At 43.1% G+C, this 17,633-nt stretch overlaps 1 protein-coding gene across 1 annotated transcript in view; it reads right to left on the reverse strand.

The window, feature by feature from the left end:
- Positions 1-841: 841 nt before the first annotated feature.
- Positions 842-17,633, reverse strand: part of LOC136161696 (zinc finger protein 420-like) — a 34,018-nt gene continuing 17,226 nt past the window's right edge. Inside the window, 2 exon segments of the mRNA XM_065926717.1 lie at positions 842-3,355; positions 3,357-3,619. Of these exon segments, the coding sequence (XP_065782789.1) occupies positions 1,703-3,355; positions 3,357-3,619 (1,916 nt within the window). The 3' untranslated portion in view covers positions 842-1,702.

Consider the following 17,633-nt stretch of genomic DNA (forward strand, 5'->3'; position numbering starts at 1 on the left):
TCGAGTCCTCACACTTATCACACCTGAGACCTCTCTGTAGGGGAGGATTTAAGGGGGGATTTTTGAGAGATGTCAAAGCTAGAATCAGGCAGAGAAAGTACTTGGGGTTCAGCCTTTATACATGACCCTGGGTGAAGTGCTCTGGGCTCCCCAGGCTGAGTGTGGATTTCTCCATTCAGACCAAGATAAGCAGGATTCTGGTAAGCTTTGTGAAGGTGTCATTGAAGGGGGCCTGTGAAGTAGAACCTGGGGTTCAGGAAGAATGCTGATCTCGAGGAAGGTGGCCTTCTAGTGCAGGTGCTCACAGGACTGGCTGGTGTGAGTTCAAGGAACTGCAGGCTGCCTGCTCCCCAGACAGATGCTAAGGCAGCAAAATCAAGGAACAGCTCAGGGAAACTGTCAACAAAACTCTGTATTGTATACAACAATACTCTGTATAATTCTTCCTTTTAGAATCATCACAGTGTCTGAGTAGCTACAAAATGGGAGAGGAGATACAACATAGAAATAATGGAAAATATATGAAGGTATGAAAGGTTTAAAGCCAGCAAGTGAACTAATTTCCACATGTGCCATCTCTCTGTGCTACCAAATACTTTTTTTATGGTCTCTTCACTACACCCTTAAATAAGGTGGGAGAGGTTAATGGTGGTGATAGGTGAAACACTACATTCATTACAATCAACTGAAACACTAAAAACCATTCACTTTTATTAATAACCATATATTAATTTCACACATAGTTGAAATAAAACCTTTTACAAATTACATACAGATGAGAAGTACAAAGAAAGATATTCATTTTTCTCATATAATGATGTAAAGATTGTGATTTTTATTGCTTATAAAACAAAGCCTAGGAAACACTTAGTAAACATGATATACACTAATTACATGCCTTTTCCAGAAAGGGTTTCTAATACATTTCTAGGTTATCACAGAAGCTGTCTTTATTTCAACATTGTCAAGTACTGTTCATGACTTGTGTTGATATTACAAAGATACATCAATATTGCAGTGAACTGTCATTGTGTTCTTACAAATCAAGTGATATAACTACTGTTAATTTAGTATCAACTTCTGTCTTACCTTAATACATGGAAAGATTCGATGATCACTTACATCATGGCAACTCCAGGGATATTTCACATCAATGACAAACACCCCCATTTAGATGGTCATTGTCCATTTTACATTATGGTATCCTTCATCTTCTAATGGAGAATAGATAGAAATAGTTTCAACACAATATAAAAAGGCTAATCTTTGAAGTATAAACTCAAAAACCTATGTTCTCATTCACACTAGAAATGAAAAACATTATGCATTATTTGAGCATTGAATTACATTCAGTTTGGTTTTCAAATAATCTCAAAATCATGTGATTATAAACAAGGATACATTGGTAATAATTGTAACTTTTGAATCATCAACCTTCATCTCATGATCCATGCTAATATATCCATTTTCTATGTGTTTTAACTATGGATTGCTCTCTACAGTAATTCTCCTTCATAGAAACTTCAGAAAAGAGGATTGATGAAATGCTTTCTAGTATGCAGTCTCTGATATTTATTTAGATTTGATTTTTTATTAGATACCTTTCTACATATTTGTGACATCCTTTCCATAGGTTTCTTGTATAAACTTGTGTTTTCTGATGCATGTTTAGGGCAAACCTCTCCCATCACTTGTTCCATTACTAGGGTTTCTCTCCAGTGTGTGTTCTCAGATGTTTAGTAAGCCAACCACTATGACTAAAGGCTTTGCCACATTCTGTACATTTATAATGCTTCTTTCCAGTATGAACTCATAAATGTGTAGTAAGAATTGAGTTCCGATTAAAGGCTTTGCCACATTCTGTACATTTATACAGTCTCTCCCCAGTATGGATTTGCTGATGTTTAGTAACAGTAGAACTGTTAATAAAGGCCTTGCCACACCCTGTACATTTATAGCGTTTGTACCCCATATGAATTCAGTGATGTTTAGTAAGATCTGAACTCATAAAAAAGACTTTGCCTCATTCTGTACATTTGTGTGGTTTCTCCCCAGTTTGGAATCGGCGATGTTCAGTTAAAATTGAACTCCGAATAAAGGTTTGGCCATATTCTGTACAACAATAAGGTCTCTCCCCAGTATGAATTCGCTGATGTTGAGTAAGATATGAACATCGGATAAAGGCTTTGCCACAATCTTTACATTTATAAGGCTTCTCTCCAGTATGAATTCGCTGATGTTTAGTAAGATTTGAGTTCCGATTAAAGGCTTTGCCACATTCTGTACATTTATATGGTCTCTCCCCAGTATGGATTTGCTGATGTTTAGTTAGATATGAACTTGTAATAAAGGTTTTGCCACATTCTTTACATTTGTGTGGTTCCTCCCCAATATGGATTCGATGATGTTCAGTTAAAGTTGAACTCCGAATAAAGGTTTGGCCACATACTGTAAAATGATTAGGTCTCTCCCTAGTGTGAATTTGCTGATGTCGAGTAAGTTGTGAGCATCGGATAAAGGCTTTGCCACAATCTTTACATTTATAAGGCTTTTCTCCAGTATGAATTCGCTGATGTCGAGTAAGATGTGAGCATCGGATAAAGGCTTTGTCACAGTCTTTACATTTATAAGGTTTCTCTCCACTATGAATTTGCTGATGTTGAGTAAGAAGTGAACATTGGATAAAGGCTTTGCCACAATCTTTACATTTATAAGGCTTCTCTCCAGTATGAATTCGCTGATGTCAAGTAAGATTTGAGTTCCGATTAAAGGCTTTGCCACATTCTGTACATTTATATGGTCTCTCCCCAGTATGGATTTGCTGATGTTTAGTAAGATGTGAACTTGTAATAAAGGTTTTGCCACATTCTTTACATTTGTGTGGTTCCTCCCCAGTATGGATTCGATGATGTTCAGTTAAAGTTGAACTCCGAATAAAGGTTTGGCCACGTTCTGTAAAATGATTAGGTCTCTCCCTAGTGTGAATTCGCTGATGTCGAGTAAGTTGTGAGCATCGGATAAAGGCTTTGTCACAGTCTTTACATTTATAAGGCTTCTCTCCAGTATGAATTCGCTGATGTTGAGAAAGATGTAAGCATCGGATAAAGGCTTTGCCACAATCTTTACCTTTATAAGGCTTTTCTCCAGTATGAATTTGCTGATGTCGAGTAAGATGTGAGCATTGGATAAAGGCTTTGTCACAGTCTTTACATTTATAAGGTTTCTCTCCACTATGAATTCGCTGATGTCGAGTAAGTTGTGAGCATCGGATAAAGGCTTTGCCATAATCTTTACATTTATAAGCCTTCTCTCCAGTATGAATTCGCTGATGTTGAGTAAGATGTAAGTTGTGAGCATCGGATAAAGGCTTTGCCATAATCTTTACATTTATAAGCCTTCTCTCCAGTATGAATTCGCTGATGTTGAGTAAGATTTGAGTTGTGATTAAAGGTTTTGCGACATTCTGTACATTTATAAGGTTTCTCTCCAGTATGAATTCGTTGATGTTGAGTAAGAAGTGGGTGACGGATAAATGCTTTGCTATATTCTGTACATTTGGAAGATTTCCTTCCTGTATGGATTTTCCTATATTTATTTAGATTGGATGACTTACTAAAGACTTCCCCACATTTATTATACTTTTTTTCTTTCTGTGGATTCTGAATAGTCTGCTCTTGAATAAGTTCTGAAGACTGATTAGAATTTTTACCATTTTCACTACAGTTATAAGTCTTCATTCCAGTATGAGTACTCTTACATAGAGGGAGATCTGGTATCTGATAAAAGGTATTTCTACATTTATTACTTTTAGAATCCTTCTCTGAAGATTCAGGTCCCTGATGTTTCATAAGGTCTGAGTCTTGTTCAACTTTATACCCAGTTTCATTGCCTGAATACCCTCTCACTCCATCATAAATACTCTTGTAATTATTGGGGCTGGAGCATATATTCAACACTGAACATCACTAATTCATGTTGAGAATTCATCATGCTCTATAGAAAGCCAAGATACAAACAATGGAGAGCAAACTCTGGGCCATAGGGAAAAGCAGTCTAAACAGCCTGTCTTCACTATTATAAGAAAAGGAAAAAATAAGAAGATAACAAACCGCTCAAGCAGAAAAATTAGAAGCAGAGAATAAAGGTTTGCAGGTTCTCAGTCCAGGCATTGCTGGAGGAAAAGCAGACACAGTCCCAGACCCAGGATGGGACAGTTACCTGTGAGGCTGCCATTTCGTCTTCTTCCTCCTGCTCTGCCTCTTCTTTGGGGATGTTTTTGCCAAAATCTTGACTCTCTGTGCACCAATGCCAAACAGAAATACAGAGACGGCGTTATGGAGGAGAAATAAAGTGTCTGCGTTACTTTACCAGAAAAAGGGGGAACACAGTAGGCTAGTGGTTTAAGAACTGAACCCCCTCCCTGGTGAGTAGGAGAGTCATATAGTCAGGCAGGAGTAGGTGATGAGGATCAAGGCAGTAACAGTCTTGTATTTATTCTTGGCAAAGTTTCAAAAGGGTGGAGTTGCTGACTAGATTAGGGCGTGTGAAGGGTCTTCGGTGATCTGGTCTTCAAATCCTGTCAAGCCTCTGCTCCTTTGATCTTGCCTCAGGTGGTTTCATTACCTCCTCTGATTAGCAACTCTTTCAAACTAAAAGAAGGTCCTGGGGGCTGGAGTTTTGCCTATAAGAAACTGGGAACAAAAAGGCCTCCAGGACCAGAAGTCTTACAGGCCCCCATTAGGCATCAGTTTTATGTTGCAAACTCCCCATCCACATGTGGAGAAAATACCTTCAAAGGCAGCAACTCAGCTCCACAGCTCTGCAACCTGCAACTGATGCAGTAAAAAACAAAAGAAGAAGAAGAAGAAGGAAAAGTTTCCTTGCTTCTCTCACCCTTTTCTGGGCTCTTCACTTTTTCTGTTCCTGACCCATAGTTGATAATCCAGACTAACCGGATATGCTAATCACATCCTGTATTTGATGCTCACCTTTCAGGCATTCTCTTTGTAGAACACCCCCGCTAGTTCTTCTCCTTTCTTTTTGCATTACAGAGAGCAGTTTTTGTCGTTCAGACTCTCAGTCAAATCTGACTCTTTGCAACTCCATGGACTGCAACATTCCAGGCTTCCCTGTCCTTCACTATCTCCGGGAGTTTGTTCAAACTCACCGTCCATCGAGTCGGTGATGCCATCCAACCATGTCATCCTCTGTCATCCCTTCTCCTCCCACCTTCAGTCTTCCAGCGTCAGGGTCTTTTCCAATGAGTCAGCTCTTCCAATAAATACCCAGGGTTGATTTCCTTTAGGATTGACTGGTTCGATCTCCTTGCAGTCCAAGTGGCTCTCAAGAGTCTTCTCCAGCACCACAGTTTGAAAGCATCAGTTCTTCAGTGCCCAGCCTTCTTTACGCTTCAACTCTCAACATGAATACTGGAAAAACCATAGCTTTGACTAGACGGACCTTTGTTAGGAAAGTGATGTCTGCCCACTTAACTGTGAAAAAGATTTTTGCTGGTGACATTAAAGAAGACACTGGAGGACATCACCTAAGAAATGATTTTGAACAGCATGAGAAAGCGGAAGTGAGTGAAAACATGACTGACTGAGTCAGTGGCAAAACAAGAGGCTTTGCTTTCATAACCTTTGATGACCATGACTCCATAGACAAGACAAGACTCCATAGAAAAGGTTCAGAAGTAACACACTGTGAATGGCCACAACTGTGCGGTAAGGAGAGCCCTATCTAAGCAAGCGTGGGTAGTATGTCATCCAGCCAAAGAGGTTGAAGTGGTTCTAGGAACGTGGAGGTGGCTTTGGTGGGAATTACAACTTCGGTCGTGGAGGAAACTTCGGCGGTCGAGGTGGCTTTGGTGGCAGCTGTGGTGGTGGTGGGAACGGTGGCAGTGCGGGTGGCTATGATGATGGATTTGGTAATGATGGAAGCAGTTTTGGAGGCAGCGGAAGCTACAGTGATTTTGGTAATGACAACAATCGATCTTCAAATTCTGGACCCATGGACAGAGGAAATCTTGGAGGCCCTTATGGTGGTGGAGGCCAATACTTTGCCAAATCCCGAAGCCAAGGTAGTTAAGGTACTTCCAGCAGCTGCAGCAGATATAGTAGTGGCAGGAGGTTTTAATTACTGTCAGGACACAAAGCTTAGCAGGAAAGGAGATTCAGAGTAGTGACAGGGAAGCTACAGATTACAACAGATTTGTGAATTCAGCCAAACACAGTGGTGGTGAAGAAGGAATTCATAGGGCCTGGACTCCATCTCAGGCCTGTTCATTCTGACCATGCTCGGCCGCCTCTCCAATGGACTCTGAACTCTATGTTTAGTGCCTATGGAAACGACAACAGAAGGATAAGACCCCCTCCAGACAGGGGGAACCTTGAAGATCGTGTCCAGGTTACTCATCGCCTAAGAGAACACATACACTAATCACCCCTTCCTCCAGACAGACCACAAATTTTCTGTACCTGTCGGAGTGTAATCTCGGGCTTATTGATTATTGGCTAATTGTTTAACTGTCTGAGTACATGGCACATGAATGATGGGTTATTGGGATTGTATTTGCCCTTTTTTTGTTTATGTAAGTCTCAAGGAACTTGGGGTGGTGGGTTCGGACACGTACACATGGGGTATAAAAGATTTTCACAAATGCTGGTCGGGGTCCTTGGCTAAGAGGAGACTCTGCCTTGGGCCCGTCGGTGTAATAAACTGCACTCCACTATCTGCATTGTCTTTCTGAGTGAGTTTGTTTCCCGGAACCCGTGGCTACATTTGTTACATTGGCCAGGAAACTCCTCACTTTGAAGAGACAATTCCCATTTGGGACTACTCCGAGGCCTTGCGGTTTGAATCTTCTAGAGGGGGGAAGGCGCCTCACCCTTCTGGAAGAGTTCTGCTTCTCAACGCCCGGACCTTTCACGTCAGCAGATAGTGAACGGCAGCAAGGGAACGGAGCGCTCAGGTGAGGAGGAAACCACCTGGTAGGGTGAAAGAGAGGTCCTAATCAACCCCTGGGAGGGACTAGAAGAGTCACAGACCCACCGGAGCCTGGGATAAGCAGGCAGCAGTGATTGCTTGGTACACAGGTCGACGAGCGTGCTAGGGCTTAGGAAGGGAATTTGCGAAGGTCATTTAGGAGGTGTATTCACACCGTCTCAGGGAAAATTATTACCAGCGATCGCCAGGGGGTTTTTAGGATAGGAAACAGGTCTTTGTATGCCCGTATTCTGCCCTCACCCAGGAGGTGTCCCATCTGCTGTAAATTCTTGACCCCCTCGGAAATGTCAAGCTAGAAGGAAGGGGGATACATAAGTGAGTATGAATTGGCTTTTCTGGAGATGGCCTGGGACATGTGATATTTAACCCATCTGTGTTTTCATCCGCACCTGATCATACCCACCAAGGCAGAACGGACTTTAAGGGAGAAACAGTCTTGGATCATGTGATGTTCTGGTTTGGCTGTGCTGCCTGGTGGGTGAAGACACGCCGATCCCCCTTCTCCCTCTGGGATCTGGCAGGTAAGGCTCTTCTCACCCCAATTAGGAAGGAAGCAGAATGGCAATTTAAGTGTCACTGAGTGGAAATATCAGAAGTACATAGGGTACTGAGAACTTTGTAGACAGAAAGAAAAGGAAAAGTAGAAGAAGGTCCGAGAAGGTAAGCAAGATGGGGGGAAGTGAATCTAAGGCAACTGTATTGAGTGCATGATTAAAAATTTAAAGAAGGGATTAGGAGGAGACTATGGGGTGAAGATGAAGCCTAACCACCTCCACATACGCTGTGGTCGAATGGCCCTCTATGGGAGCAGGATGGTCACCAGAGAACACCATGAACTCAACAATAGTGGAAGCAATCTACACAGTAGTGACAGGAGAGCCAGGGCACCTGGATCAATCTCCATCTGTTGGATCAATCTGCATCCTAGGGTTAGCTTGAGACCCTCCTACTTGGGCAAGGTTCTGTATCCAGAAGGGAAAGGGAAAATTTTAATGGCACAAAAATTGACTGATGATAAAAAAGGAAATTCTACAGGATTTGGACGGGGATGACCTGACCCCTCCCCCGTGCTGGATAATGACGCGCCTGCCTCCCAGTGCTTCACCAGGACCTGAGGCCGCCTTAGTGCCCAATCCAGGGCCAGGTGAAGTTCCTGCAGCAGCCGCTGCTCTTCTGCCAGCTCTCCCGGAGGTCCTAGAGCCGCCGTTTGGGGAGGCTCCGATCCCGGTGACAGAAGCCTCTGGCCAACACTTCCAGGATCCGGCTCCAACCGAACCGCCCAAGCTATACCCTCCTCTCCCGGTGAGTACTGACAAGAGGGGGAGGGAGAGGTTGGAATTAAGCAGAGACTGCGCTCTGCCAGAGAGCCGGAGGGAACGAAAGAGAACAGACAAGAGATTTACATTTACAGTGCTAGCATTTACAGTGCTAGCTGCTGCTCTGGGAAAAGTCTATCTCGGGCCCTCCGGAAAACCTCATCTGCCCCAGGGACAGGACAGTCCTTCAACCGGTCCAAACGGAGGCCCCGGGCCCCGTTAGAGCCAAACGAGTGTGCCAAACCAGCGTGCCCAGTGCCGAGGTTTTGGCCACTGGAAGAATGAATGCCCTAAGGCAAGGAAGGAAGAGGAAGCTCCCGCAGTTGTGAGGCTTGCTGACTTGGAAACTAAATAGGGCTGCCAGGACTCAGAGATATCAAGTCCCCGAGAGACCATGGTAACCTTAAAAGTGGGGGACCAAAACATTTACTTCATGGTGGATACAGAAGCAGAACTATCGCTAGTAACAAAACCTGTGGCACCTCTGTCCAAAAAGACTACCGCTGTAACTGGGGTATTGGGAGAAGAGATAATTAAATCATTTTGCCAGCCCAGAAAATGTCAGATGGGGGCGCACCAAGTGATTCATGAATTCCTCTACATTCCTAAGTGCCCAGTACCCCTGTAGGGAAGAGACTTGCTCGCCAAACTAGGAGCACAAGTGACTTTCTCCCCTGAGGAGAGGCCCACCTTCCGAATGACTTACTTGTTGTCTCTCATCTCCAAGATGAGTGGAGGTTGCATGAGCCGAAGGAAGAACTGGGTGGGTTGGAAGTGCATGAAAGAGCTAACTGAATTATTCCCTGAGGTCTGGGTGGAAGACACCCAACCCTCCCTCCAGGCTGGCTAAACATTACGCCCCAGTGATAATAGAACTCAAACCAGGCACCATTCCGGTTAGAAAGTGCCAGTACCCGCTATGGATAGAGGCCTGAGCTGGCATACTGCCCCACATCAATAGGTTGAAACAAGCAGGCATTCTAGTAGAGTGCCAGTCGGCTTCGAATACGCCGATCCTGCCAGTCAACAGGGAAGGACAGGACCATAGGCCTGGACAAGATCTCAGGCTAGTCAACCAGGCTACTGTGACTTTACACCTCATTTTTCCAAACCACTATACCTTACTTAGCCTCCTCCCGCCGAGGACTAAAGTTTATACTCGCCTAGATCTCAAGGATGCCTTCTTCTGCATACGCCTCCACCAGCGTCACAGCCCATCTTTGCCTTTGAATGGGAAGATCCAATCGGGAGCACCAAACAACAGCTCATCCGGACTCCCCCACAGGGGTTTAGAAACTTCCCAGCCATCTTTGGGGAAGCCTTGGCTTCTGACCTGAACTCATTCCATCCAGAAGAGTATGGATGTCGGCTCCTACAATACGGGGATGACCTGCTGCTGGCTGCCGCGAAAAATGCTGGAAAGGGACAAAAGCACTACTCCAGCTGCTGATGGAAGCAGGTTACCCAGTGACGAAGAGGAAGGCACAGATCTACAAAGAGGAGGTAAGGTATCTGGGTTTTGTTTTAAAGAAGGGCTCAAGGTTCCAGACCCTAAGTGGGTCCTATGTGCTGATGGCACTAGCCTGATAAAAAAAAAGGGCAACGGCTGTCAGGTTAGCCAAAGTGGAAGGAGCCATCAAGACTGAAAAGGTAAAAAAAAAAAAAAAAAGACTGAAAAGGGATGGTGGGAATTGCCAAGTGGCAAATTATTGGTACCGGAGGAGCTGGCACACACTCTGCTAAGCGAAACACACCAAGCGATCCACCTGGGCTATTCTCCTGCTCACAGGTTAATGCTGCCTCTCAGGGATGCAGGCAAAATCCTCCAGGTATTCAGCTGAAAGGCAGACTGCCCCTTGACCACCTGGGAGTGGACTTCACTGAAATGAAACCTCACCGACACTACCATTATCGGCTGGTCATGGTATGTACGTTCCCGAGATGGGTAAAAGCTTTTCCTACCTGGACTGAAAGAACATCAGAAGTAGCCCGGTGCCTGCTTAGGGAAATGGCTCCCAGATTTGGATTTCCTACCAGCACTGGATCAGGCAATGGCCCGGCTTTTGTAGCTGATTTAGCACAACAGGTAAACAAAACTTTAAACATCAAATGGAAACTGCACACTGCATATAGGCCCAGAATTCTGAGATGGTGGAATGAACCAACCAGACACTTAAAGGGACTCTCCAACTGGATCAGAGAGACTGGCTGCTCCTGGGTGGACTTTCTTCCAATGGTTCTGCTCAGACTCAGGATGACCCAACAGTCCCAAGGCTATTCTCCATATGAAATTGTGTATGGGAGGCCTCCTCCCATAATAAAACAGGTGTCAACAAATTTGCCTCAGGTAAGGGGGGATAGGATTTCACAGCAGATGGAACTGGGTAAGGTAATAAATCGGGTAACTAAGTTTGTACAAGAAAGGGTGCCTTTCCCCTTTGGGGAACAGATTCATGGGTTTACCCTTGGTGACTAAGTATGGGTCAAAGATTGGAAACATGATTTGCTAGCCCCTTGGTGAAAGGGCCCTTATGTTATTCTAACTACCCCTGCTGCAGTTAAAGTTGCAGGTATTGTCCCTTGGGTCCATCATACGAGGGTGAAGAAAGCATACCACGCAGACCCAGAAAACGCTGAGTGGACTGCACAGAGGGACCCCACTGACCCTCGAGAGACTAAGACCATCCTTAAGAAGAAGGAAAAGAGCCCTCAGATTGGGAGAAAATAATAGCAAATGAAGAAACAGACAAAGGACTAATCTCAAAAATATACAAGCAACTCCTGCAGCTCAATTCCAGAAAAATAAATGACCCAATCAAAAAATGGGCCAAAGAACTAAACAGACATTTCTCCAAAGAAGACATACAGATGGCTAACAAACACATGAAAAGATGCTCAACATCACTCATTATTAGAGAAATGCAAATCAAAACCACAATGAGATACCATTACACGCCAGTCAGGATGGCTGCTATCCAAAAGTCTACAAGCAATAAATGCTGGAGAGGGTGTGGAGAAAAGGGAACCCTCTTACACTGTTGGTGGGAATGCAAACTAGTACAGCCACTATGGAGAACAGTGTGGAGATTTCGTAAAAAACTGGAAATAGAACTGCCATATGACCCAGCAATACCACTTCTGGGCATACACACCGAGGAAACCAGATCTGAAAGAGACACGTGCACCCCAATGTTCATCGCAGCACTGTTTATAATAGCCAGGACATGGAAGCAGCCTAGATGCCCATCCGCAGATGAATGGATAAGGAAGCTGTGGTACATATACACCATGGAATATTACTCAGCCGTTAAAAAGAATTCATTTGAATCAGTTCTAATGAGATGGACGAAACTGGAGCCCATTATACAGAGTGAAGTAAGCCAGAAAGATAAAGAACATTACAGCATACTAACACATATATACGGAATTTAGAAAGATGGTAACGATAACCCTATATGCAAAACAGAAAAAGAAACACAGAAGTACAGAACAGACTTTTGAACTCCGTGGGAGAAGGTGAGGGTGGGATGTTTCAAAAGAACAGCATGTATATTATCTATGGTGAATCAGATCACTAGCCCAGGTGGGATGCATGAGACGAGTGCTCGGGCCTGGTGCACTGGGAGGACCCAGAGGAGTCGGGTGGAGAGGGAGGTGGGAGGGGGGATCGGGATGGGGAATACGTGTAACTCAATGGCTGATTCGTGTCAATGTATGACAAAACCCACTGAAATGTTGTGAAGTAATTGGCCTCCAACTAATAAAATAAAATTAAAAAAAAAAAAAAAAAAAAAAAGAAGATCCCAGACGAGCCCCTTCAGGATGAAACTGCACAATCAGCTCCTACTGTTTGGCGTCATCAACGTGATTTTGAATTGAACTTCTGTTTCAACTCAGGACAATGTTTTCATCTCATGGGCACATTCCTACGCAGACTTCCACAACACTTCCAACTGCTGGGTATGTGGGGCTATCCTCTGTCAGTGATGGATGGACGTCCTTGGCGGGTGTCACCACTCTGCCAAGGAGATTTTAAACCACTCTGCTCTTTTCTGGGATGACAAAAAGAGACTTTCCTCTCTCTTGTCAATCATAACCTCTCCTTGCTCTCTTGGTGTAAGACCTACAGTCAACAGACTCAGGTCATGGGGTTACATTTGATATAAATGCCAGTGTAACAAAAGCCTAACCTACAACAAGCCCCGGTAAATCTACCTTATTTACATGCTAGGTGGAAAGTCCTGTGTTTCAATGGTAGGAGTATATTGCTGCCTTATTCGTACCCTCTATAGGGACAACAGATACTATGACTAAAGTAGAGGCCTTGACTAATTTCACAAAACAGGCCCTCCTAGATAGAACAAAAGTCATCCAAACCTTAAATGAAGAGCAAATGCAAATGAGAAAAGTGGTCATTCATAATAGAATGGCTTTGGACATACTCACAGCTGCTCAAGGAGGGACCTGTTCTATAATTAAGGTTGAATGTTGTGTATACACTCCTGACTTATCTGGCAATGTATTGACTGCTTTAGATGGCATGAAAAACCAGGTAAAAGCAATGTCAAATGAAAACATTCCTTTCTGGACTTCGGTCCTATCTTGGGTGAAGGGCGATTGGTGGAAAACTGTATTTAAAACTGTTGTAGTTGCCTTGATAGTTCTGCTTTGTGGACCCTGAATTTTATAATGCATTATGAATTTTGTAACCTAGAGATTGATAGCGTTCTCTCATGTGGGTGGCCGGAGGGCTAGGGTACAATATATCACAATAAATGATGGTCGTTATGGAAAGTAGGAGCATCAGGAGCAGGGAATGAAGAAAGAATTCACAGGGCCTGGACTCCATCTTAGGCCTGTTCATGCTGACCATGCTCAGCCACCTCTCCAATGGACTCTGCACTCTGTGTTTAGTGTCTATGGAAACGACAACAGAAGGATAAGACCCCTTCCGGACAGGGGATCCTTGAAGATCGTATCCAGGTTACTCATCAGCTAAGAGAGCACATACACTAATCACCCCTTCCTCCAGACAGGCCATAAAATTTCTGTACCTGTCGGAGTGTAACCTCGGGATTATTGATTATTGGCTGTTAAACTGTCTGAGCACATGGCATATGAATAATGGGGTTATTGGGATTGTATTTACCCTTCCTTAGTTTATGTAAGTTTCAAGGAATTTGGGGTGGTGGGTTTGGACACATACACACTGGGTATAAAAGATTTTCACAAATGCTGGTCGGGGTCCTTGGCTAAGAGGAGACTCTGCTTTGGGCCACCGGTGTAATAAACTGCACTCCACTATCTGCATTGTCCTTCTGAGTGAGTTTGTTTCCCGGAACGCGTGGCTATAACAGTGGCAGGGCCCACAAAGAAGCCATGCTTTAGACAATACTCATGAGTATGGGCAAAAAACTCGAGGACCATGTTTGTGATTAATTGTATAACTGATTATTTTAGTTTCTGTTCTGTGGAAGTTGTAAGGCAATTCCAATAAAAGACTGTAAACTGATGTTTTCTCATCTGTTCAATGAGGTGAGGTGCACAGGTGAGCTTAGACTTGATGTAGCCTCAGGAGCGGCAGAGATTTGAGAGTAGAAATTAGGCCTTAACCTTCTTTTCCTATTTTTACACTATCATTTTAGAAAAATATTATCCTTGTTTACTTATTTGGCTGCACTCAGTCTTAGTTGAAGCACATGGGATCCTTAGCTGTAGCGTGTAGGACCTATTTGCCTGACCAGGGATCGAACTCGGGTATCCTGCATTCGCAGTGCGGACTCAGCCACTGCACCAGCACAGTCATCCCTGATGGTCCTATTTCCTTGCCTCTGAAATACCTCCACATTGGCTTCCATAAGCCTGCCCAGAAAAACTTAACTGGCAGGGTTTTATGATTCTGTTCTACTGAAACAATATCCCTTCTTCAGAGCATAAACTAAAAAGTCGGCAAACGTCAATTTTTTAAGTTTTCTGGGCCAATTACATTAGAAATTACTTTTAACAAGTTCAAAGACATTCAAATCATCTTCATCATTGAGGACCCCCTCATGGAGGACAAGGCCAGAGGCAGGCAGGCAAGGTGGTGGTACTTGGGGCACACACATTTATTAGCAAACATAGGTGAAGTGCTGTGGATGATCTGGACTAAATGTGAATTTTTCAATTCGAATAAAAACGAGTGAGATCTGGGTGAACTCTGTGAGGTCTCGTTGAAAGGGTGCTTGAGAATAAGAACAACCTGGGATGCAGAAAGACAGCTGATCACAAGTATTGCAGGGGAAGAGCATCAGGAATTTCTATTTGCTTGCTATTTTGCAAGCTGTTAAGTGCATATGCTCACAGGAATAGTTGGTATCCGTTCAAAATACCTGGAGGCTGCCTGGCTCTACAAAACTGATGCCAGTGTGGAAATATCATGAAATAGTTTAAATAAACTCTCAGTTCAGTTCAGTTCAGTTCAGTCACTCAGTCGCGTCCGACTCTTTGCGACCCCATGAATCGCAGCACGCCAGGCCTCCCTGTCCATCACAAACTCCCGGAGTTTACTCAAACACATGTCCATCGAGTCGGTGATGCCATCCAACCATCTCATCATCTGTCGTCCCCTTCTCCTCCTGCCCCCAACCCCTCCCAGCATCAGGGTCTTTTCCAGTGAGTCAACTCTTCGCATGAGGTAGCCAAAGTATTGGAGTTTCAGCTTCAGCGTCAGTCCTTCCAATGAACACCCAGGACTGATCTGCTTTAGGACGGACTGGTTGGATCTCCTTGCAGTCCAAGGGACTCTAAAGAGTCTTCTCCAACACCACAGTTCAAAAGCATCAATTCTTTGGCACTCAGCTTTCTTCACAGTCCAACTCTCACATCAATACATGACTACTGGAAAAACCATAGCCTTGACTAGACGAACCTTTGTTGGCAAAGTAATGTCTCTGCTTTTTAATGTGCTGTCTAGGTTGGTCATAACTTTCCTTCCAAGGAGTACGCGTCTTTTAATTTCATGGCTGTAATCACCATCTGCAGTGATTTTGGAGCCCCCAAAAAATAAAGTCTAACACTGTTTCCCCATCTATTTCCCATGAAGTGATGGGACCGGATGCCATGATCTTCGTTTTCTGAATGTTGAGCTTTAAGCCAACTTTTTCACTTTCCTCTTTCACTTTCATCAAGAGGCTTTTTAGTTCCTCTTCACTTTCTGCCGTAAGGGTAGTGTCATCTGCATATCTGAGGTTATTGATATTTCTCCCGGCAATCTTGATTCCAGCTTGTGCTTCTTCCAGCCCAGCGTTTCTCATGATGTACACTGCATATAAGTTAAATAAGCAGGGTGACAATATACAGCCTTGATGTACTCCTTAAACTCTCAACTATACTATATATAATCATTATGACCACCACAGTGCCCCAGTGGTTACAAAAAGGAGGAAATGACACAATATACAAATGATGGGGAACACGATCTCAAATTATCTGAGATTTAAAGCCAGTCAGAAAAGGGATTACTAGAGATGTCATCTCCCCGTGTCTCCAAATGCTTTAAGGTGGCTGTCTTTTACCTACAACTTTAAATAAGGTGAGAGAGGTTAATGTTGGTTGCACGGTAACGCTTGACTAATTACACAAGCCAAAGACATTAAAAACTGCTCAGTTCTATTAATTAACATATTAAGCACACACATACTCTAAATCAAGCCTTTCAAAACCTACAGTATGATCCTAAATCAAAAGATTTTGAACTTTCAAAAACACTCTTGTTCTTCTGATATAAGGAACTGAGAATTAGGATCTCCGTAGTTTACAAAATTCATGCAATCATTTAGTAAACAAGAATGTTAATTGATTTTATGAGCTTTAGTGAAAAGTTGCTTGTACTTTTCTTGGATATCCATGAAGATGTCTTAATTTCAATCATATCAAGTAATATTCATGACTTCTGGCTACTCCTATTATTAAATACTTGACATTTTTAATGAACCACAATCTTTTTATCATTTTAAAAGACTAGCACAGCTGTTAAAAATTTAGAATGGTCCTGTCTTACTTTAAGAACAAGACTGTTTCCACGAACACTTCCCTATGGTGACATAGAAGAATGTTTTACTTTAATGACAAACAGCATCTCCATTTAGGTTTTCATTGTATATTTTACATTTCAGGGTTCTTAGTCTTCAATGGAAAAGTAGATATAAATGATTCCCACCTAATATGAGGGCTTCTCTTATCTTTGAGGCAGCAATAATAATTCACACTAGAAATTGTCATAGCATGTAATAAATTGAGTCAAACTATATTAAATTTCATTTTCATTTAATAAGGGAAAATGGTACTAATTATACTGCCAAACATCTCTCACCTTAATCCTGTGATCCATATTAACAAATAGTTTTTCTGTTTTAACTTTGGATTAGTCTCTATAATATCCTGATTTAAAGTAATACCAGAAAAGTTATTTTTTAATTGACTTTTTAATTGAAGGATAACTGATTTACAGAATTTTGTTGTTTTCTGTCAGGCTTCAACATGAGTTAGCCCTAGGTATACATACACCCCCTCCCTTTTGAAACTCCCTCCCATCTCCCTCCCCATGCCACCCCTCTAGGTTGATACAGCCTTTTTTATGGTCAACACAAAGTCAGGGAAGTAGTCAATACATCATAGAACACATCAATTCCTGCTATAAATTCTGAAGCCGCAAAGAAAAATAATAGGATGCTGAATTCATCCAAAAGGTTCTGTTTTGTTATGGTAATGTCCTTCCCTGGAGTGCAAGCAGGCTAAGTGGCTTCAGTCTTGTACGACTCTTTGCCACGCCATGGACTGGAGCCCGCCAGGTTTTTCTGTCAATGGAATTCTCCAGGCAAGAATACTGGAGTGGGTTGTCAGTTCCTTCTCCAAGGGATCTTTCCCAGCTAGAGATGGAACCCACGTCTCCTTAAGTGTCCTGTTTTGGCAGACGGGTTCTTTACCACTAGCGCCACCTGGCGTAAACCCTTTCCAAAAACAGTAAATTGAATGAATATATATCACACATAGTCACTGGGGATTTTAACATCTGAAAATATCAGATGCTTTGGCAATATTACAATCGACAAGTGTTCGAAAGAATTCAAAGGGTAGTTATGAAGGGCTACCATGAAGGTCTGTCTGGGTCCCAGGCACATTTCACTTTCCTTTGGCTCTTCTCCCTGAGATCTCTGTTGCCTATTTCTCTTTGTAGCTGCCACCATCTACAGAGTGACCAGGATAAGAGGTTTCCCTCTATCTGCCTGTGAATACAGCTATGCTTAACCCCACTGTCCTCGGGGCTTC

This window comes from Muntiacus reevesi, chromosome 2 (assembly GCF_963930625.1).
Source record: "Muntiacus reevesi chromosome 2, mMunRee1.1, whole genome shotgun sequence".
Taxonomy (NCBI): Eukaryota; Metazoa; Chordata; class Mammalia; order Artiodactyla; family Cervidae; genus Muntiacus; species Muntiacus reevesi.